General features: G+C 44.8%; 1 protein-coding gene across 2 annotated transcripts in view; it reads right to left on the bottom strand.

Moving 5' to 3' along the window:
* Window positions 1-9,640: 9,640 nt before the first annotated feature.
* Window positions 9,641-24,169, bottom strand: part of Gp2 (glycoprotein 2) — a 16,247-nt gene continuing 1,718 nt past the window's right edge. The window contains exons 2-11 of one of the 2 annotated variants that reach the window (XM_021211150.2): window positions 23,819-23,954; window positions 20,971-21,414; window positions 19,623-19,733; window positions 18,912-19,123; window positions 18,276-18,424; window positions 16,872-17,117; window positions 15,790-15,952; window positions 14,199-14,283; window positions 12,571-12,615; window positions 9,641-9,942 (exon numbers count right to left, since the gene is read on the bottom strand). In XM_021211150.2, coding sequence (XP_021066809.1) covers window positions 9,884-9,942; window positions 12,571-12,615; window positions 14,199-14,283; window positions 15,790-15,952; window positions 16,872-17,117; window positions 18,276-18,424; window positions 18,912-19,123; window positions 19,623-19,733; window positions 20,971-21,414; window positions 23,819-23,906 — 1,602 coding nt within the window. In that variant the 5' untranslated portion in view covers window positions 23,907-23,954 and the 3' untranslated portion in view covers window positions 9,641-9,883. The remainder of the gene's footprint in view (window positions 9,943-12,570; window positions 12,616-14,198; window positions 14,284-15,789; window positions 15,953-16,871; window positions 17,118-18,275; window positions 18,425-18,911; window positions 19,124-19,622; window positions 19,734-20,970; window positions 21,415-23,818; window positions 23,955-24,169) is intronic. The other variant, XM_021211140.1, reaches the window with a different exon arrangement.

Raw genomic sequence — 24,169 nt, forward strand, 5'->3', positions numbered from 1 at the left:
AACCACCTCTAAGGATAAAGTATCTCCTAAGGATTAGGGATATATTGAAGCTTACAGATGAACAGAAGATAACCACTAACAATGTTGCAAATGTTCAATCAAGAGCCATGATGAAGTACAGACAGGTTACAGAGAAAACAATAATGACATAATTTAGATGGAAGTTGAGGGAAGAGGGTTCCCCAAGAATTTATTTCTTTTGAAACTAAACTACAAAGGAGAAAGGGGTCCACTATTTGAACTCAGAGGAATTACATCCTTGGCAAAGAACAGGATGTTTAGACAGGTACGGGGGCAGGGGAGAGTTGGACTCTTCCCAGAAAATGAAAGATGACTAGTATGCCTGAAGACCATTAGGAGGGAGGAAACTGGCAAGGATTAGGACTGAAATGCTCAAAAGATGCCACGCCTTGCTGGGCCATCGAGCTTTGTTTGGGGCAGGAACTTGGATTTTATTCTAAAAGAGATGGGGATCCATTAGCAGAAAGGGGCATAGTTGGCACAATGAGTGCAAATCTTCAGACAGTTATCTGGCATATTCACTTACCTGCTCCTCATCTGCTCATGAATCCATCCCTTGTCCATCAACACACCTGTCTATCATCTATCCTCCTACTCATCCAACCATGCATCCTTTCAGCTACCCACCCATCCATTCCTTATCCACATATTCTATTATCCATCACCTGCTTATCTGTGCATTCAGCTATTTATCCATTCACCCCTAATCTGCCTACCCATATAACTACTCATCATCCATATACTCCCCCACCCATTTTCATAGATTTATCCATTTTCCCATCCATATGTATAACTACCTACCCTTCTACTGACCTATTGTCCTTTATCCAGCTACCTACAATAGCATCCACCCATTCCATCCATATATCCACTTAATTATCCACCTATCTATCTATCAAATTATACTTGTTAGTTTTTATTATCAGCTTAGCACAAAATAGAGTCACCTGAGAAAAGGGAGCCTGAGTTGAAGAATTACCTCCGTTATTGACCTGTGAACATACCTGTGGGACATTATCTTGATTTATGACTGATGTGGGAGAATTCAGTTTTAGGCAGGTGAGTCTGGGCTGCAGAAGAAAGCAAGCTAAGGATCCCAGAGGTAACAAGCCAAGAAGCATCATTTCTTTACAGTTTCTGCTTCAGGCTCCTGCCTTGAGTTCCTGCCTTAGCTTCCTTCAAGTTGATTTTGGTCATGGCACTTACCATAGAAACAGCAAAAGTGACTAGAATACCAGCCACCCCTTATCTGCTTGCCCATACGTCTATACATTTATCTGTTTAACCATCTTTCTTCCTGTCCACACGTCCATCTGTCTATCCTTTCAGCAAGTATTTATATAATATCTTTTAATGCCAGATTCTATACTAGATGTTTGAGGGTAATCAGATGGTTCACTCACCGTTAAGAGTTTACAACTTATAGGGGTAGGAAGACACAAAGACATCACCTCACTTCTGTGCAGAACATAACAGCAGTGGAGTTTAGGAGATGTAGGGATTGCCCATGGTGATGCTTTTCAGGCGTTGATTGGAAGTGAAAAGTCAACAAGTCATTTGTTGCTCTGGCTGGCAAGGGTGAGAACTTCTAGGCCATCAGGATCACATTTGAGAGGAAGAGCAAGACAAAGGGACATGGCAGTCTTGGAATTTGGCTTGGGGAAAAAAGCAAAAATGATCAACAAAACAAACAAACAAACACAAAGAACTCTCCAGAAAATACCAGGAAGTAGACACATAGACATATCTAGAATGGATGGGGCTTTCACATGGGCCTGTCCTCCGGTGTCCCTCTGTATAAGTTTGGAGACTTCTTGGCAGCACACTGGTAATTTTTCATCTTGATTCTGAGGACTGTCAGGGAGAGCAAGGTCCACTGCTCCAGGCGTGAAACAAACCATAGCAGAATAGCTAAGGATTTGGAAACAGCTTTCTCCAAATTCTGTCGAGCTATGAGAAAATAACGTAACTTCTTTGAAGCTTGGCTGCTTCTGCTCTAACATGGGGGATAATGTTGAGCCTGAAGTATCCTGGGATTAAGGCATCGGAAACCCAAGTTCAGTGGCTCATCTATCATAACAGACCAGGGATCTTGAGGGAACATACACAATTAAAGTAAAAAGGAGGTAATGGTTAACAACGTTGATGCTGGAACTCATCTCCTGGAATCAGATCTTCTTCCCATTTCCCCCTTTCTCTTGATTCCATTTGTGTCTAGACAACCATGTGCCCAGTCATCAATTTTCAGCAGGAGTATTGAAAATATATTCTCCTTGGACCTCTCTCAGTACTTCAGATCATTTGGCAGAGAGGTGCTGAGAATCAAACCCAGCGCCTTGCTCGTGCAAAGTATAGGTTGAATCACTGTGTCCCATCTGAAGCTCTCCTCGGAGCATCTTGACTCTTCTTCCAACAGATGAAAGGTACCCTTCTCTCTTGGGTTTATTACCCAGAAACAAATCACTTAAGAACTAGGGCTAAGCATAGATCCTCCCTTTACAAGGGCTTCTGGGAATGACTGAGGTCATGTTTCTGGTAAGCACACAATGAGCCGGGGTTTGAACCTAGGCCTGTCTACTTCAGACCCTTATTTCATAGAATTTGAAGCTGACTTGAAAGACAGACATTGAAGCAGGTCACTTATAAGTAGATGAGCAAATAATAGTGAGTATAAAAATAAGTTCAGAGCAGTGGGGACTGTAGATCAGGTGATGTGGTGGTCAGGAAATGACAAATCCCTAGCTATTCAGCTATGGGATTGTGAAAATGGGTCGATGAATTTGGAGGCCAGAAGATTCTCAGAAGTAATCAGGTCTAAAACCCATTCTACACAGCACAGAATGTTGATCTAGAATGTTCCCAAGAACCAAAAAAATAAAATACTTTCCCAACCATTATGGAATCAAAAAGGCTGTACATGTTCTGCCCTGCCTCCAGCATCTAGTGCCTTTCCCTGATGGAGTAGGAGGAAGGTGATCACTTGGCATTGGGAGCTTGAAAATAGGCTGTGGCAGGCTCAAGGCTGCAGCTCCAGGGCAGCTGTCTCACTGGGTGCCTGGCAACGCCTCCTCTGAGTGGAGAATGCCAAGGGGCTAAGAGTCATCGCCACTCCCCACACACTAGCTATATGACCTTGGGCAAGTCATGTCTCCTGTCTGGGTATCTGATTGCTCATCTGTAAAATGAATGTTTGGAAGTAGATAGATTTTGCAAATCCCTTCTGGCAATAGCGGTTGTGGAACTGGTACCAAGGTTGGCCTCCTCTTTGTAGATGTGTTCTCACAGCGCCCTCTATTGATCATTCATCAGAGAGCAGGGACAACAATCTTGATTCTCTGGGGCCAGGTGTAGGGAAATCAGCTTATCAACTGCCTCAGGAGTGGGGAGACTTAGAACCCCAGATAGGCATTGGGAAAAATGATTTCCCAGATTCACAGGAGTTTAGGAAGGGAGACTTGTGAGCATTGCTTCAGAGTAGTGTAAGTCAACACTTGCTTGGGGATTAAGAATAAAGGAGTAAGAATTAAGACTGTGTATACAGTGGTGTGTATAAAGATCCCAGGTCCTGCCTGAGAGAGGTTGTTTTCTATATGAAGCTACAGAACAAAGACTTGTTCATGTGAGGACCGAAGAAAGCAAGGGGTGTGGAGTGTGCAATTATTACTGGGTGCTAATCAGTCTTGGAATGCTCAGGCTATCATGTCTAGCAAACATTTTGTGAAATGGCTTAGCAGTAGATCTAATGCAGAATATACACACAACGACATAAATGAGTCAATCGTTAAAAACTGGAAACAACACACATTCCCATCAACAGTAGACTAGATCAATACACATCAGTAAAGAGAGCTCTATTCTCCCAATAGAAAGATGTCAGCAATTAAAATGATCAAAGTGTAATTAAACGCAACAAACAGTTACCAAACTTACAAAGGAAACTTTGAACATAAAAAGCTGGGCTCAAAGATCCCTTTTGTGTGATTCCTTTTGTAGAAATTTCAAAAAATAGACAAAGCTATAGCAGGTTAGCCTGGGGAGGTGTTAAGATGGGAGGAGTGAGAGATGGCTCCTGGGGAGTTTCTAACAGTTCTATTTTATTTTCTGTGAGACAGGAATTTGCTGTGTAGCCCAGATTGGCTAGGATTACAAACGGGCATCATTGTGCCTGCTTATTTCAGAAAGTGGGTGTCTCTGTGTTAAAGACTAGCAGTCCACACAGAGAGGAATGGGTGTGAGATGTATATTATATGCCAATGAAATGCATCAAAGTTGTTCTGTAACTGTAGGCAGACCTCCTGTTGTTCATCACAGCCATGCCTGCTCCACCACCAGCAGTAATAAAAGCAGTAAAAGACATAGCTGTTTTGACAATAGGATCCTAAGTGCTTAGCTTCTACCTGACAAGCCTCAGCTGCACAGGAGAGCATGACAGAGCAAACCAGTTCCCAAGGAGGGAGGAACACTCACCAGTGAGCTCACTGGGCTCCTCAGTTAGGCGTGAAAGAATCAAAGAAGGTCAAGTAAGTCCTCTCTGGTCCTCTCTGATCTTGAACCTCCTTTGTGCCTGGGCTTTTTGAGACTAAAGAGGTATTTTTCCATGTTTTGATCTAACCAGAGGGTTCTGAGATCAAGATTTCCTGAGAGACTTTGTCTTGGTGTTAGCATTCAGTCTAAATTTCACCCCCAACCGTTACCTGGCAACAGCCAGGTAAGCCTGGCCCACTATAATAGGGGCTGCTTGCCCCCTCCTCTCTCTTGCCTCTCTTGGGCCAGCTGAGACATCCCCTTCCTGACATCTCACCACACCCCCATAGAACGCATCCTTACACCTCTTTATCTTTTTATAACCACAACACTTCGGACAGCCTTGGACCAGGTCAATGTATAATCGATAGCATTCTAGTTTTGACCCAATTTGTGGGGACAGAGTGTTTAACTGGCATATATGATGGCTAGTTTTGATTGTCAATAAAATATGGAATCAACTGGGAAAGGAGTTGCAGTGAAAGATTGTCTGGGTAAGGTTGTCCCTAGGCCATGTCTGTGGTGGAGGGGAGGATTGTCTCAATTACACAGCTACTCTGGAAAAAAATCACAGCCCACTTTGGATACCACTAGTCCCTAGGCAGGGAGTCCTGAATTGTGTAAGTGTACAGAGTCATCAAGAGTGAGTTGAGCACTAGCAAGTATATGTATATTCATTTCTTTCTGTGCTTGACTATGAGTGTGATGTCATCAGTAGTTTCATGTTTCTGCCTTGACTTCCCCATAATGACAGGTTGTGACCTGGAAATGCAGCCAAACACTTTCTCTCTTAAATATGATTCCCCCCCCCCCAGAGTATTTTATCACAGCAACAGAAATGAAACCAAAACCACAATGCCATGTATTCAATGTATATAATGATGGGCTCATAAAGGATATTCCGTGTATGTAATGACATCTCATAAAGCCTTCTTAATTTGAGCTCCCCTCTTGCCAGCCCTACATCTTTCCCCACAAAGTTTTGTCCCCATTTTTTATGTCACATAGATAAATGATTCACAGGTCCAAATGTGAGAAAAGATGTAATATATTTTGTTCTGAACCTGGATTATTTTGTTTAACACGATGGTTTCTGGTGACATCCATTTTCATGAAAACAGTACAACTTTATTCTTTATAGCTCAATAAAACTCCATTGTGTAGATGCACACTACATAGCCTCCATCTAGCCAACCGTTGGTTGAAACAGGCTGATGCTCTATAGCCTGGCTAGCATGCATAGGGCAGCAACCAACAGGTATGCACATAGCTCTTTGCCTGTAGTGTGCTGACTTAGCTGGCCTGTGAGAAACTGCTCTCGGTCAGTCATTCTGATGGTGAGAATAACAATAGTCCTGATGACTGATGGTGAGGCTGCTGCCTTTATTCTTCCCATGATGCATTGCAAAGTGACATCATGGCTTTTGTTTACCTTGTCCCTGGCAACCTTCTGGTTGTAGCTACTTCACTTTTACACACGAAAAGGGAGCGTTTGAAGGATAGCCTGTAGACCAGAGGACAGGGGTTCAGACCCTTAAAATTAGCTCTTCTCAAGTAACCCAGAGACAATTTAGAAATTGTTCAAACAAGCCCATCTATCCCTTGACAGTACAACCAACTTACATGATATTTATGAAAACAAACCTATTTTTGCTTCTGGATGGGAGCTCCAAAAATCTGGTATTGTCACTTGCTCCCTAACATTTTCTTTTAAATTGAGTACATTGATTTGTGCATTCTAGACAAGTGCTCTACCACTGAGTTACATCCCACGCCTCCACATGTTTTTTTCTGATACTTGTGTACTGAAAAGCATCGCTGTGTGGCTTCCCAAGAGTTGATTGCTCATTGACTGCTGCATGCATTAAATTCTGGACCAAACTTAAGATTTCCAAACATGTTTTAAAAAAACAATAAAACAAAAACTTTCTATTGATTCTTTGTGAGTGTCAATCATGCACTCCAGTCCCACTCATCTCCCCATCCCTTCCTATCTGCCCTCCACCCTTGCAACCTTCTCCCCAAAAGAAAAGAAAACAAAGCACAGGAAACAGCACATTGTGGAAGCTGCAGTGTATCATGGTGTGCCCCACAGTGCACCCTTTTGTCCACACATCTTTACTTGCAAATGTTCCTTTCAGTGAGTCATTGGTCTGATACAAGGCCTGGGGTCTTGGCTACACCATCAGCAGTGGACCCTCACCAGCACTCCTCTAAGATAGGCTGCTGTTGCCCTGTGTTATGGAGGTCCTGCAGCTTTGGATCTACAGGACTACTTCTTTTCATACGCTTCAGCAATTCATAAACGAGGTAGATTTTGAAGTGAGCGACCTCAAAGTCCTGAATCTGGGTCTAGGTGGTAGCTGAGTTAGTCTCTCTGCCAGCTCTCCTGCACCTGTACAACCAGGGGTCAGCTCTCCAGCACTGTCCCAGCTAGCTCACCAAATGCTACAGCCAGCAAGGGGCAGGGCCAGCACACCCACTCTCATGCCCTTGGGCCTAACTTACCCATACCAGCAGAGCCAGCTCTACTGTCCTGCCCAACTGAGGGACAGGGCCCATTTTCCCAAGTGCTGCAGCCAAATGAGGACCTAGGACAGCTCTGCCACCCTCACATGCTCAGGGCTTGCTCACTTGTGCCTTGGCCATCAGGGCCAGCTCTACTGTGTTGCTCAGGTAAACTTTAGGACCTGTTCTCCCTAGTGCTGCAGCTGCCGTGGGTGCAGGGCCAGCTCTTTTGACTGCCACAGGTGGCAAGAGGGAAGAGAGCACAGGGCATCAACCTCATGCCCAGGCCACTTCATAGGCGAGCAGATGAGTGGCAGGGACAACTCACTCTGCTTGCACCCTCAGGGCTGGTTCACCGCAGTCCCTCCACCAGGGCCAGCTCTCCTGTGCTGCCCAGGTAAAGGCCAGGGCCCACTCCCCCGGGTGCTATAGCCAGTGAGAAGTGGAGTCAGCTCTCCACCAGCGAGGGGCAGGGCCAGCTCTGCAGACTCCTTGGACATCTACAGGATCCTATGAGGCATCGCAGACTAGGAATGTTCACATGGTCTTTAGTGGTAGCATGAGCCATGGGCATCGACACAGATCTCTGCTGGTGCGTGGCCACAGATTCATACATGGCCCTCAGCTGCTGCACAAGCTTGGACTTGACCATGGCGCCAGGTTTCTCTCTCTCTCTCTCTCTCTCTCTCTCTCTCTCTCTCTCTCTCTCTCTCTCTCTCTCCACCACATACTTGCATCTCATAGTGGCTCCCGCTGTGGGTGGGCCACACAGCTGGTGAGTGTCTGGGTGTTTTTCACCCACCCAAGCTGCTCTGAAGCATAGGTGTCTTTCCCAGCCTGGGCCATGTGGCATGGTGGTGGGCAGGTCTTTAGTGTTCTCTGTCCATCTTCCCTCCACGATGTGGTGACAGTCTGGCCTCTGTGTGTCCTCCACCTGCACACTGCATAGTTCATCAAACTCTTAATAAGTTCGTTTCCTCCCCATTTTGTCAATGTATAATATTCACCCTTGTGTTTCTCTTGACTGTGTTTCTCTTTACCCCCATCAATAACTATTATTTTGTTTCAAACCCCCAAGTCCTTTTGAATTCAATTAAGATAAAGTTTTTCTCCTTATCAAGTTCTTATATTCTCCCCATTCACCCTTCCCTGATCCAGTCCCTGAGCAGTGCAAGTCATGCTCCAAGGCCCTGATTCCACATCTTCTCCAGGATACTAGTTATATCGCTGTTTGTGCCTCTTTAACGTCCACCTTGTCATGACACGGATAAAGAATGGGCACACCATTTCTCTTCTGAACCTCAGTTCCCATCTACAAAGTGAAAGGACTAGGCTTTCTGGGCTGGAGAACTTCCCTCCTGTCCAAGATGAACAAGTTCTCTCTCAGGTTTGTTTTGTTTGACTTGGACTGCCATTAATCTGCATGTCCTCTTTTGCCAAGGAGACTCTGAGCCCCAGGAGGGGAAGACTCCCCTGTGCCCTGTGTCCTATGCCCTGTGCTCTGTGTCCTGTGTCCTATGCTCTATGCGCTGTGCCCTGTGCCCTGTGCCCTGTGTCCTGTGTCCTATGCTCTATGCGCTGTGCCCTGTGCCCTGTACCCTGTGTCCTTTGCCCTGTGCTCTGTGTCCTGTGTCCTATGCTCTATGCGCTGTGCCCTGTGCCCTGTGTCCTATGCCCTGTGCTCTGTGTCCTGTGCTTTTGACATCAGTTGCTCCAGAAGCTCCATCAGGACTAAGTCAGCTTTTCTGAATCTGGGTCAGCTTTCTTCTCATTATCCCCATCATCCTTTTACCACAGAGTGTCCAGATGCTGAACCAAGAGCACACTAACCCAGAGCATATTATCAACTGTGCCATGCTGGACTGGACACTTTCTTATTCAGCACCTTGCTGGTAAGCGCTTGGAGTAGAGGAGGAAGAAGGAAGTTAATGGGAAAGGATACATGGCTGGAATCCTGTCTGCCTTGTGGGAACTTGGATTCAGAATTTTGGTCTTGTTCTTGGAGGTGTGTCACAGGCTATTTAGTGTTCCTTGGTCCCGCTTAACCCATCTCAGTTGAGGGGAGCTGGGAAACATCCTGACCCAAACAGCAAGTGGGAGTGCCCTCAGGCAGTGTGAGTCTCGGGCAGCAATATGCTAGATCATCGCTACGATTCCATGAACAGGGATGTGGTATTGAACTGAAATGCAGGAGACACACAAAGATAAGCAGGTGCAACCAGCTATATAGCTTCAGGAAGTGTGGTAGATGGAATGATGGACAAACTGTGGTGTCTCGTGGCTTCTAGGATCTGACTCCTAGTGAGTCAGCAACTAGAATGCACCACTTCTCTTGGTCTTCTTGATCCACTATCACCACATTACTTAATATACTCTCTAGAAATCATAATTAGTAAGGAAAGAAGCTGATATACCTCCAGTGTACAGCCCCAGTGTAGAGATGAATATAGTTCTAGGAACCACTGTAGTGGTGGAGGGCATAGAGAAGTACTGGTACCAGTCTCCCCTTTGAGAGAGTCTTCAACCTCCTCCCCACAACTACATCTTCCCAGGGTGACTAAACAGACCAGAATGGAAACACATCTCATAGAATAAATGCAAGGGTTGATGTATTCAAGTCATCAGCTGTCAGGACAAGAGACCTTTTGAAAGGATCATGGGATTTGCCCTTTCCTACCCACTAACATGACAACTCTACCCAGGAGTTATCGATATAAATTGCATTTCCAGGGCAATGAAATGATTCACAGAGAGATCCAGTTCTACTGAGGGATGGATGTGAGCCATTGCCAGAGGGAAGAACTTTAAAGCCAGGTGCTCAGCTGGCCGCTCAGAACAGCAGAGCCAGGAAGACAGGCAGGAAGAACATGGGCCAGGCCAACAGGACCCCTGAAACACAAGAGACACAAGTCAAATGTTGAGCTTTGATGACACTTAGCAGCCAATGCCAGCTGGCCTCCTTGTCACTTGCTGCAGAAGAACCGGAAGGCAGCATATCGTTCTAGACTTGGTTGGGACAACTGCTTTTTCCATTTTCTTCTGGGCACATAGAAGGATGTCTTCTCAGCCTCCTTTGCAGAGAGGTGATAGCATGAGTCTAGATCTTGTCAACAAAATGAGGATGGCAATGATAAACTTCACTTGTTGGATGGTAATAAAAGCCTCCAGCATGTTCTCTCAATTGGCAAATATCCGGCATCTGACTCACAGAACATAGTGACATTACCAGGAATTACCAGGGGTAGGAGGGGTATGAGATTCTAAGGACTGGATCAGAGCTGTATCCCCTAGCACAAAGGCACAGAGGGGTTAGGGTTATCGGCTATAGTTGGTGCATCACGTATAGTGACTAATAATGAAGAAGCCGAAAGAAGGGATTAGAATGCACCACCTCTGAGGTTTGACTATTTAGATTGGAATCTCAGGTCTGCAATTACCTAGGTAGATGTGGACAAAACAGTGCGCTTCTTTTTGCCCAAATTTCCTTATATAGAAAATGTAACTATTCATGGTACCTATTGATATATCAGGTTTCATAAGATTTAAATGAATGAATTCATATCAAACATTTAGTAAAGCATTTGTGGACTAGGAACTATAACTCAGTGGCAGCCTGCTTGCATGGCAAGCCTGTGGTCTTAGATTCAACCCCCAATACCATGATAAAATAAAATATAAAATATATGCCTAGAATATGGTAAGCCCTCTCTCTGTAAGTGTTGGTTTTGAAAACTAGACTTTGATATCTAGGGTGCGTGTGTGTGTGTTCTGTGTACTATTATATGTTCAGTGTTAAGAAGCAGGAAATATTGGATGGCAGTTGTTTTTGCACAAGCATGTCAACTGCCTTTGACACCACTACCAAATAAGGCATGTCCCCACCCCCAACAATTCAAAGTAATTTGGTGATGTCCTAGAGAGTGGCGAGGGGAAAGTGTGATCTTCAGAAACAAAAATGTATGGCAGAGAATTTTCACAATGAGACATAGGTGAATGATCAGTTAATGCCAAAACACCAGAAGTGAATCCAAGTGATGGAAAACTTTGAGAACCACAGAGCCCTCTTGTGGCAGTTTGCTTCCTCTTGTTAGATCCATTCCCTCCACCTCTAGAAGGTGCCAACGTTTGCATCCCACTGGAGAAGAGAGACAGCTCAGCAGGCTGGGAAGTCACTGTTCTGATCACTGTGCTAAGCTGAAGGAGCGATGGAAATGGAGGAGACCTGGGGTTGCTGACTCCAAGGCACTTTTGCTCTGTGCTCTGTGCTCTGTGATCTGTGCTCTGTGCTCTGTGCACGTCACACAATGAGTCTTACTTTTCTGGATACCATCCGAAGTTACCACTGAACTGTTCTTGTCTGGGAAATATTTAGATTGCCACAAAGTTGAGGTCTTTAGCATGAAAAGAACATTTTCCTGTCTATGTTCACTAACATATATCTTTCAGAGGATAGAAAAAAATTTGTTTTCCATCTTGTCCAAAAACACATTCTTTAATAATGTCCTTGGCCTTAAATTCCAAGTCATTCATCAAAGCCCCATTCAGCTCTCTGTGCCATCTGAACTCTCTTGACCACCTCTGGCATGGTTAATTAGGCCGCGGTGCCTGCTCTACCTGCTTGTCACTTAGTATCTTATGACCCTGTCTGGCTTATTTAGTCAGCTGTTGTTGCCTCTGCTTGTTCATCTCTAGTCACCCAATACTTTCTGATCCAGAGACATTTTCTCTCTAGATCAAATATTTTCTCTAACAGTTCTTCTGATCCATGATCTCATCCTGCTTTGATCATCAAACCATCAAACATTGTTTTGGCAAATGGCCATCCAAAACAGAGATTCTATTTCCAAGGTTCCTTTGCAGCCAGGTGTGGCCGCATAGCTAGATAGTAAACAATGAGATATAAATGTAGGTGTTTGGTGCCAGCTGCCAATATGTTCCATAACACTCATTGTCTTCCGGCATGTTCCCCTGTCCTGATCCCTGGATGCTAAATTGGACCATTAAAATGATGACCTCACGTCAAAGAGAAAGCTGGAAGGAGCTTGAATCTTTGATTGATCGTTGGATCATGGGTTCTCTTACACATAAGATTTCACTTATGTGCTAGAGAAATAAACTTCTGTCTAATTTAAGACTTTATTACTTATGCCTGTAGCTTCTATCCCACCACCCACCTTTTATTGCTAATTAAACTATTTGGTTTTATTTATTATTTGTTTCTCATCCTGGAACACAAACTCTCTGAGGGAAGGCACCTGCTCTGTCTTGATCGACATCATCTTATCAGTTTCTAGAGCAGTGCCTGGCACACAACCTCACTTGTTAAACACTTGCTGCTAAGCAACTGGCTTCACTGCTAGATTATAGAACCACTCGTGGGTTAGCCTCATTTCACTAAGCCCTGGTCCCCAGCAGGGCCTGACACCTTGAAGGGGATGCATAGATGTCCAGAGGGTGGGAGGACAGAAGGAGGGAAACTTGGCAGGGTTGTAAGAAGAGCATGAGGAGAGAGTATACCTGTAGAGTGAGGAGTCCCCTTCGAGGTAGCAGAAGTCTGAGCACCTGTGGGCAAGAGCAGCAGGTGAAGGTCTCCTTGGTCATGCTCTGATGGCTGCTGTCGTGGGGCCATAGCCGCTCCCAATGCTCCTGGGTCCCAATCACCACCCCCACAAACAATCCTCACTGTGGAGGTTGCTGTCATCTGGCAGGCACACAGCGAAGCACATTCTGTCTAATTTTCCTAATGGAGTTGTGAAGAAAGTACCTCCAGCTCCCATTTGCCAATGGTCAGGCTGAGGCTCAGTGATGTTAAGGAACTTACTATGTTGATTTTTCAGACAGTAAAAAGAGCTGGAATACCAGCCCCAGATGGTGGCTACTTCCCATTGTCAACCAGAGGTGCCTAGGAAATGGTAAATCACAGCCCCGAGTGGGCGTGAGAGGGATTTTTCCAGAGAAGATCAACTAAAGGAGTAAAAAGCTTCCCTGAATGTGTATAGTACTATTCTATAGCCTGGGAGCCTTGGTGATGTTAAAAGCAGGAAGTGTGAAAGTTTCATATGACTCACTCCTCTCTCCCTCCCCTACCCCCTTTGTTCCCCCCATTCCTGGTTGCAATAAAGGGAATAACTTTGTTCTGCTTCACCTTTCTTCTGTGACATTCTGCCTGACCAGAGGCCCGTATATTTGGAGGCGAGCCACTGTGAACTGAAACCTCTGAAACCATGACCCAAACTAGAGCTTCCCTCTTTTAAGCCAATTCCTCGGCTACCCAGTCACAGAAACAGACAGCTAACAAAACCTGTGGGCTTGTTTCCAAAGTGGATGCCCATAATCCCACTCCCTCCTCAGATTGTCCTGGGCCACCACATAAGGCTCTAAGTTGAGAATTCAATAAGGGAACAGGACGACTCAAGGCAGAACCTTCTTCATGGAATAACTCAGTTTGTTCATCATAGAGGTAGAGCAGAATGGCCACCTCCTGAGGCTGCCCAGAGCGGCCAAAGCTGTTCAGCACAGAGTGAAAGTGAAGATATTATTTGACTAGAATTAACTTTACTGCATCTTAATTTCTTCAAGGCAAAAGTTCTTTTTTATTTGGTCAGAGGGGCTCTTGACTCCTCCATTCAGGTGGCAATAAAAACCATGACAGTATGATAGACACTTGTGTAGGATAGATGAAGACTTACAGAGTGGTTGCAAAGCTACCGCTCTATTCTGTCTCCAGAGGACCATAGCTGCATTTTGGAAAGCATCCTAAAAGGCCCTGTTTAAGCTGTGAGGAAAAGCAGTGAAACAGACTCATCTGGTTTCATTCTAACTCCGGCTGATCATAAGCAAGTGAGCTTACATGGCTCTATTCATCTCTCTGAGCCTTGAATTTTAACCAATTAAATGGAAATAGGCATCCAAGGTGGGGATGATTAAGTAGTCTGTTGTGATGCAAGAGTTACATGTAGTTTCTAACACTTAGGCAGCACCATAAATGCCAAGACAGTTCCACTCATAGAAAGACACATTCATCACTGATGGGTGAACCAAGAAAGCAGAAAAACCCAGGACTGCTGACATTGATAACTCCGAGCATCTAAGGTTAATTAACAGCACTTGACCAGCTATCCTTGTACCAAGTCTCACCCACTTACTTCTCTTATTGATGGGTCCTAAATCCAGAACACGATTATAGTCAATGGCTGGTCCACTACTGCGAAGTCGACTTGAAGAGCAAGACTGTAGAGACATAGAACTCTTGTTATATCAAAATGTAAACACCTGGCCCCTATGTGCAGCATGTCATGGATATGGATATCTGTGCACTCAGATATCCAATCATATGGCCTTCTTTTTGATGGTGTGGTTTCTGTGAGAATTCACAGTCATGCCTTAACACACCTGAGTTTGAATCTCATCTGTATCCTCTCTTATGTAATTGGGAAAAATGTCTTCATCTGTCTATTATAATGAAACAGTTCACGTCTGGTTTTCTTTAGTCAATAACTCATACATTCATTTACTCACTTATGCACATAAGCATGTAAGAAGGTTAAGGGTTAACACCAACTGTCTATTGTTGTCCACCTTACTTTTTGATACATAGTCTCTCCTTAATCCTAGAGCTTGTCATTTTGGTTAGGCTGGTGATACAGTGAGTCCCCGAAATCCTCCTGTCTCTGCACTCCCAGAACTTGGGTTATAGAACATGCCACAATCCTAGTTTTCACATGTCTTCTGAGTACCCAAACTCAGGTCCTTGTGCTTGCATAGCAGGCATCTTACCACAGAGCTCTGCATACCTTGTTTTAAATATTAAAATGAACCATAATAGCAGCAACATATAGACATGTCAAAGACACCCAAGGAATATCTGCCATTCAAAACAGCATCCAGTAGGGGTGAATGCATGGACACGAGAATCACAGCTCAGATGGGAAACATCTCAAATCTGATATTCTTAGCTCTGTGTGGGGCTATGAGGTAGGGGCTTCTCTGAGTCCCGGTTTCTTTATCTGCATAGTGAGGCTTTACTTGGCCATTGGAAGAGCTCAATTAGATAAAGATGTGAGAGCTTTAGTGTAGTGTCTGGCAGAGAGGGGACTGAAAAGGCCACAGGCTCACATACATGCCTCATCTGAAAGACTAAGGCCCAGAAGTCTTCATCATGTGGGAGTTTCTCAGATTTGGGAATATCCACAGTCTTTACAAGTTACTCATTTATAATATGAAAGCCTGCAGCCCAAATATTCCAAAATCTGAAGTTTTTTGAGCTTCATCTTGGCCCTCAAAAACTTAAAGACTTTGGATAATTTGAAATCTCTGAATCAATGATGCTTAACCTATAATATAATAATCATTCATAATAGATGGTTATGCCAAGGGACTGCCTTCTAAAGAGACAACAATTACTCATAAATAGGCTTTTGGGGATACTCAATGTCTGCGCAGCATTCTTCTTTACCTGCTTCTCTTATAGTCATATACCCACCCATCCATCTTTTCACCTCTTCAAACATCCATCCATCCACCCATCCAGCCATCCAGCCAGCCAGCCAGCCAATCATCCATCTATTCAGCCAATTTTCTTCACTCTTCCTTCCTCCCTCTCTCTCACTCCTCTTTTCTCCCTCCCTTCCTCCTTCCCTCCCTCCCTCCTTCCTTCTTTCCATCCATGCCTCCATCTGCAAACCCAATAGATGTATGTAGAGAGCCTACTAGGCACCAGTCCAAAGAGACACTCACTGGTTGACACTGTTCAGTAGTGGGGTCACACAGGTAAACCTCACAATGCAGGAAAACTAGGTCATAATTTCCAGCAAACATGAACATCTGCACTGAAAATCGGCTTTCTGAGGACACACCATTCTCCCGCACATTGATGGTGGAATCACGTTGGTTTGGGCATCTAGGAAAATGAAAAGGACAAAGGTGTAATGTCTAAGCAAATGCTGGAGGATATTAAAGACCTCTCTGCCACGAGCTCCTTCCATCATGCTTTTATGACATTTTTCTAGTCCATTGCTCTTCAATAAGCCTGTATGGCTTAAATTTTGGGGTGCATAGTTTCTGAGACATGTCCCCATTTTTAGGTAAGTAATCTAGGGCTGGTTAATCATTCTTGTTGCCCCTCCATGGTCTAGTTCATTTGTTTTTTTCCACATTATTTTAAAAACGTTTTCTGTATTACTGAAAATTACATACATGTATAAAATGAAATGTGATCATGCCCTCCATTTTCTCCCAACTCCTCCATGTATCCCTTGACTGTAGAGCAGAGGTAATCACATCCATTTTATACAACTAACATGAGCACTCAGTGGAGCTCCTGTGTACATTTTCTCATCTCAGCCCTTGGCATACAGCTGAGCTCAATGACGAGATTACCAAGGACCACTAATATGATTTGAATTGCGACCTCTAGGTAAGCATTTCCTTTGTTTTTATCATTAGATGACATCCAATCATATCCTGTCCTATAATATGTGTAATATGTTCAATTTAATCAATGTAAATATCTATATAATGGTCCATTATTACTTAATTATGCTATGTTTTAACAGTAAACTTAATGGAAAAATTATCAAGAACACCGAAATGGAAAATGATTGGTATTTCTTTACCAAACTCGTCCAATTTGTTTTAATACTTTAGGATAAGATATCAGAACTAACATTCCATGATCAAACAGGACACTTACAATATGTAACACCAAATTATCTCTAAATGGAGTGAACCAATTTACACCTCTGCCTACACTGGGTAATATTTTTCCCCAAAACTTAGTTATGACAAAAACAAACAAACAAACCAGAGTTTCTTGATACCTGTTCTTGATGATGAAGTACTTCACAGGGTCATGCCTGTTTTCTGAAGGGGTGGCATAACAGTTGGTCAGCAACAGTTTGAACCTGGAGGTATCCCCTCTATTTAAGAGGGCACCCACATAGAGTATAGCTTCCACTGGAAGCAACACTTCGGCTCCTTCATAAGGGTTTGTGTAGTTCTGGTCTTGGAAGAGGGCCATCTTGATATTGAACTCTCCTGCTCCATCCACATTGACATTCAGGGAACTGAAACAAGGAAAAGCACAGGAGTGGAAACATCAGGCTTTGACCAGAATAGGCAAATAAATCAAGCCCTGTGCTAATATAAAGTTACAGGGGGAAAAGATGCATCTCTGATCTCTAAATAAACTAGTTGACAATCCACTGAAACAGAGCACTTATTGGGATCTAAGCTCTGGACATGACAGTCAATTGATCCTGACTCCAGGATTTGCATCCATCTCACCCCTGTGACAAGTACATTAAGCTCTTACTCAAGGAACAAGGGTTAGTACACACCACCATCTTATCATCTGGGCAACAGGACTTGAGGTCAGCTCTTACAGGATCACTAATTTTAGCCTTACATATCTTCCCATAATCTACAGCTGAACCCAGTTCAAACCAGATGAACTGCCTTCCTTTTTTATATTTATGAACATAGGCTCCAAGACACTTATAGCCTGGAAATGTTTGGACTTTGGCATTTTTAACCTGTCTCACCCTGCAATTAAGAGCCCAGCAGGCAATTGGAGAATGGGACAGCCACCCTGGATTTCTGGATGACAGTTTAGAAAAATCCCCTCACAATTCTAGGGCTGTGTAAAACCCAGGTCAGTAAGTTTCATTCCAGGCTGGGGTGCAGTGAAAAACAGATACAAACAGAAGCCTGGATTCCCATCCCACCCAAACTGTTGTTTCCATCGATTTCTTCTGAGGATAGGTGCTGCTTCTTCAAAGGTAGACTGGGCTTAAATCCCAAGCCTGCAATAAAGCCTCTCTGTCTACTTCCGATCTCTACCCCACAGAGGTTAGGTCTGGGACCCATGTCCACTGACCCGAAGCACCCCAAGCTTCTCCTACATTGCACTGTCTGATTCTCAGGTAAGATATGATCAGCTTCATGCTGCCTTTCTTCTCAAGGTGAATAGACAGTTCCTGGAGTTTTTGTATCCTGAGCACATCTTAAGCACGTGTCCAAGGTACAGCCCTGCCTTGTGAATGTCTTCTTTATTCACCAGTGCCTTGATCATACTGAGTGTTCTTAAGCTATAATTCAGAAATGAATAATTTAGGGAATGAAAGCTCTTGAAGCAGGTTGGTAGCACCGTATGGACAACATTGATTGTGTGTGTGTGACCAGTGTCAGAGCTACAAGTCAAAGATGCAAGGTCAAGACAATACCTTACAATGGGCTGGAGAGCAGTTTCGAGGCTGACGCTCATGTCCAGTGGGTAGGCACACTGGAAGTTGACGTTGATGCGAAAGTCCCTGATAATGAAGTCTTTGGCCAAGGAGAGGGTGTTTCTGTAGATGGCATGGGTCCCATTGTTCTTTGGCACAAAACAAAAACAAACAAACAAACCATATGTATTTGTTATGCAGATGTCTGTAGGTATATCTTGAACTCAGATCTGTCTGGTTCTATGATCAGTGTTCCCAGGTATGGAGCTCCCTTGAATTCTGGCCTCCAGAAAGTAAGGGTTTCTCTTCTGCCTGTCATGCTAGCCCAGAGTTTGGGAAATGCAGAGTAAACACTAGAAAATGGATGACTGATCCTGGGGAAGAGCTGGGTGCTGATGTTCTTGCTCTTCCTTCACCTCCCTTAATTAAGATCACCATAATCAGAGCCAACTGATTATATAAAGCTCAAGTGTTAAGCTCAGCCTAAGCTCTTTAACATGGACCAGAGTGTGTAAATTTACATAGCCCTGGAGACCCAAAGAGGATAAGACATTTGCCTATGATCTCACAGGTAGGAAGATGTCCCCACTAGCACAGATCCTATCCTCAACTAGCAATGGTGTGAATAGCACTTGCCTCCAGGATGTTCCCACAGTCATTAGCCACAACAGGGCTGGTCATGGACACCCAGTTGTTGGGCTCATCTTGCATGGTACCATTGCAGTTCCGGTCATTCAGGTAGGCAATGATCTTCTCCTTGAAATCCATACCTCCCAGCAAACACTTGTCCAACTTCACCTTGACCTCATTATCTCCACAGTCCAGAAGAGGCTGCAAACTCTGAGAATCTAGGAGGTCAAGAGTGAGGTCAGTAGAGTGGACAGGGGACTAGAAACAACAAGGGGCATCTACATTCTCTGCCTTGTAGTACATCCATCATGCCCATTAAGTTGCTGAATAGAGTAGATGAGGTCTGAGACCCCAAGAGAAATCACACTCAGACTGATAAGCCTCTGGTCCAAGACTTCTAAGCATCTGAGGTACCTGTGTGGCTTAGCTGCTATTGGGAAAACAAAATGGTCCCCCTGTATTCCAGACTAAACCAAAGCCAGATGCCCACGCCACAGCCACTTGTTGCTACAGTATCCCAGCAGCTGACCTGGAAGCTTGGTCTGGCCCCACCCTCTCTCCTCCTTGCAAACTCACTGGCTTCATAATAAGTGGCCCAAATAACTCTCAAGATTTCCCAATGTCCGTTCTATGGCCCCTGACTCTGGTCCCTGCCTTTTTCTGATCCCTAAGCCTCATTCCCCTTGCCCTGCCTACTCAGCCCTAGGAGCTGCTCACCAGAAACGTGGAGGTCCTGCCTACAGACACAGGCCCAGTTGTTATTTTGGAATACACATTCCTCCTCAGGACGACAAGTAATCTCACACTTCTTTGGTGCAGTGGAGGGGTCTAGAGGGAAGGAATTGAGAGAAAGGATTAGGATGCAGATCAAGTTGGTCTAAGTCCTCCCAAGTCAAGGATATCATTATGTCAGAGTCTTTCTAAACATATGAGATACTTACCAGAAGAGCCATAGCCACAATTCATCTTTCCTAACTCTCAAACCCAGCAGAGGGAGTAACAGCCCTGAAACTGCCAGGCAAGCCATGCACTGTACTGGCTACTTTCCCTGCTTTGGTTCAGTTGACCCCTGTGGTAGAAACGTGCGATGGGGCAGAATGACTTTAAGTCCACCGTTGCCAGCATTATAGAGCCTGAGTTTAAGTCCCAGTTCTTCTCACTCCAGCTCTGTGATACAGTGACAGCTGTGTGACCTTTCTGTGTTCCAGACCCTAATAGGAATGACTACGTGGATCCTATTCCATGGACTGAGTAGGGAGGTTTCAGTGTGTTGGTATAATAAAGCTGAATGGTAGCGGGCTCACTGTGGGCAGTGTAGTGAGGCACTGTGAGCTGTTAGCTCTACCCTTTGTTTCAGGTCAGAAAGCAGGTTCTAAGAGTAGTACAATTTGAGACAAGTAAAATTTGAATGAGCTTGGGTTCTTCATTGTGTGTGTGTGTGTGTGTGTGTGTTTCTATGTGTGCTTGTTTATGTTTTTCTATATGTGCATCTGTATGTGTATGTCTGTGTGTGTTTCAGTGTGTCTCTGTGTGTGTCAGTGTGTCTCTGTATGTGTCTATGTGTGTCTGTATGTGTGTCTGTGTGTGTGTGTCTGTGCTGTATACATATGTGTGGGTCTGGGTACTTATGTATCCAGAGGCTAGAGGAGTATGTCAGGTGTCCTGCTCAGTCACTCTTCACCTTATTCCCTTAAGATGGGGGTCTCTCGTTGAACCTAGGTCCAGCCTCCTGTCTCGGATGGGATGCAGACTTGGGTAGCAGGCATACTTGGTCATGTTCAGCTTTATACATGGATGCTGGGGATTTAAACTCATGTACCCACACTTTCACCTGGCGAGGCTTCTAACGAGCCCAATATTATGCAATATTCATTTACAAGCCAGGCTCTCTCACTCAACTGTAAGTTTCAGGATTGTACCTGGCAGGTCCCAAATTATATTTCCACATGTATCCCCGTCAAGAGCCCAGTGGCGGCTGCTTCATTCAATCTCCTCCTGACTGTCTCTCCTGGCTCCACTGAGTCCTGTGCATTAAAGCTCACCCTTCCCTGTAGCTGCTGCTCACCTGTGCAGTATCTCAGACTGCATTCAGGGGTGCCCTGTAACTTGTACACGTGATAGTCTCCTGATTCTCCGGAACAGGCCTTCACCTGGACCTCGGAATGCCAGAAGCAACAATTCTCATTCCAGTTGGCACAGGCTGTGCGGCTGACAATGCCATCTCTAAGGATGGGGTGAGATCCACTCAGCCACATGGGGGCAGAGGTGTGGCACCGGAACACATCCACACAGGTCTCTGGCATCTTCACTCCTCCATCACCCACAAAGCGGTACCAGCCATGCAGGTTATTATCACACGCCTCTGATGTCTCCTTGTTCTCTGTGCTTCTGGTGGGATCATTCAGGACGGTGTGATTCTGGCAGGGGTCAAAGCAGACTCCAGCACTTGGAGAGTCAGGAGATCCACAGTCCAAGTCCGGATTGGAGCTGTTCCTGGGGCTCCCGTAACCTGAAAAGAACAGAGATCGTGTGGGTTTATTGATCTGCTCCACAGCCCTGGGGGTTCTTAGCCCTTCTCCATTTTGCTTTGAATGCTCTAATTATCCCAGTGAGGCCAATAGGTACACGTTGTAATAATTAACACCAAACTTTGTCACTCAGGAAGCAGGACAATCGTAGCAAAGACATTCAGGCCACCACTTGGCACAACCTCCATTGCCCCACTCAGGGTTACAAAGAGCTTCTTTCTCTGTGGGTCACTAGCAAGACACCGTGTGAGCCCTGCTCAACCACTGTTTGTTTTGCTCATAAATGTAATACAAGGCTCCATGAGAAAATCCTTAGTCATTAGTAAATGAATTAAGCAGAAGTAAATATTGGAATGTTGCTTGATTTGGCAAAAGATAAAAGTCTTAAGATAAATGTTTTAAGATGAAAGTTGTCCTAAGTTGGCCCTATCTCTAGAAGTGATCACAAATTTGTTGTATAGCCCTTAGAATTTTCCCATGCATGTGCGAGCGCGCGCGCGCACACACACACACACACACACACACTCGCGCGTGTGCACACGCACACAGAGAGAGGGGGGAAGGAGAGAGAAAGGGAGAGAGAGAGAGAGAGAGAGAGAGAGAGAGAGAGAACATGCTCAGTTTTTTAAAACATATTATAAAATCAACATTGTTCCCTATCAGTAGGTAACATTACAGCATCTATAGATGTATCATGTCAACCATTCCCAAGCTTAGTGTTATTGGTATAGTATTGGCTAAGTTGTTCATTATTGTGCAGGTGTCTTCAAAATAGAATCTAACCTTGGCCTCCACCCACCCAACGCAGAGGCTGCTTCTGGAGACTTCAAGCATCTTGAACGGTTTCTGAAAGCCAAAATGATCTCCACGGAAAACCGCTCACCTAGCAGGGCCATTTCTGCTTTAGGGGAGAGTGGGCAGTGATGTGTGAAGAGGTGGAGAAATGATCAAGGGGACAATCAGATGCTGAAAGAGGGGACTTAAGAGCAGAGCTTCTGGCTGGTGGCCTGCAAAGGTGCTTACGCTCGCTGGAGACTTTCTTTTCAGAGAGTCTCTTTTAAAATTAGTCTTGTGTAGGGGTCTTGTGCAGTGCCTTGTAAGCATGGAGGTGTGAGTTTGAGCATGGAGAACTCACCTTTAAAAGGTGGGCACCGTGGTAGTATGAGTTTCTAATCCCAGTGCCGGGGAGGTGGGAATAGTAAGGTCCTTTGGGGCTCACCAACCAGCCAACCTAGCCTACACTGAAAATGAGAAAGCCTGACTTATAAAGCAAAGTGGATGGCACCAGAGGAATGGCAGAATGGCATCCGAGGTTGTTCTCTGGACTCCACATGTGTGCGCACGTGTGCACGCACACACACACATACAGACACACAGACACCACAGGATATAGGGAGATTCTATTACTTTGTTAATATTCATAAAATAAATAAGCAATCATTAAAGTTTGGGAAGAACCTCCCAGGGTCCTTTGGGGTAGATATGCTTCATTTGAGAGATAAAGCCTCCAAGATTCACTGAGATGGCTGCCGTATGCCGCCACACCCAAGAGCCTAGATCCAGGCAGTTACCGGTAGAATGATGAAGGAAGCACACAGTTAGGCTCACATCTTATATGTATCAGTGAGACTTTTTTTAAAAGGAAGGAAAGGCTGTTTTTCAGCCTCGCTCATGTATGTGTTTGCTCTGAGGAACGGACTTGTGGTCCTTGTTATTCTTGGCTCACTTCCCACACACCCTGTGCTTTCCCATGGGAGTAAGAGCTCAGTTCTCTCCCTAACCTCCCACCACAGGGCTCGCATCTGCACCTTTAGCTTAGCTGGGAACTTCTTCTATAACTGTCCGGTTTGCTTCCACTTGCAGCTCTTAGGAGCTGGACGTGGTGATATATCATTTTAATCCCAGTATTGTGGAGGCCAAATCCAGAGGATGGAGAGCCAGCAAAGCACCTACACACACACACACACACACACACACACACACACACACACACACATACACAGAGGGAGAGAGAGAGAGAGAGAGAGAGAGAGAGAGAGAGAGAGAGAGAGAATATGAGAATCTTTGGAAGATAGAGATATTGTTAAATCTAGCACTTTTTTTTTCACAGATGAGCAACTTGATAAAGAAGGGAGAAGCGTGAGGTAGAACTCTCTCTCTTACCTTTCAGTCTGTGCTCTCCAATCACCTCCTGGAAGGGACTGCACAAGCATGGGTTCCTGCCCCCTGGTTTTTCAGGCTCTGAGATCCATGACTCCTTTGCTCTCTAGTCTTTGTTTAATTCTCTGTTTTTGGAACCAGCTGAGCAGCCTTTTCGCCTCCCTTCCTCTGCTCTCTCCCTAGGTATCATTGAGCATCTAAGATCCCTGGTGAGCAGACACTCACCTGGATGTATTGTAGCTGGAGATGCCAGTGTCAGAATGCAGGAGGCTGCAGCCAGCCACAGCAGGTCACAACCCGCCATCCTTTTCATAAAGTGAGGCTTGCAGGTTACTCTGCAGTCTGCAGAGTCTCCATAAATCTATAGAAAAGGAAAGGCTCCTATCAGGCCAAGCTAACAAACCTTTGGCCCTTGGGTAAGGTTGAAACTCATAGTGGTTCAGCACCTATCATGTGACTCTATTTGCTTGAGGCCCTTTTCATAATTTGTCTCACTTAGGTCTCTGAACCATTCCATAGGAAGGTACTGCTATGATTGCCATTTTGTTGGTGAAGAAGTTTCATTAGGCAAATGGA

This window comes from Mus pahari, chromosome 1 (genome assembly GCF_900095145.1).
Source record: "Mus pahari chromosome 1, PAHARI_EIJ_v1.1, whole genome shotgun sequence".
In the NCBI taxonomy this organism is placed as follows: Eukaryota; Metazoa; Chordata; class Mammalia; order Rodentia; family Muridae; genus Mus; species Mus pahari.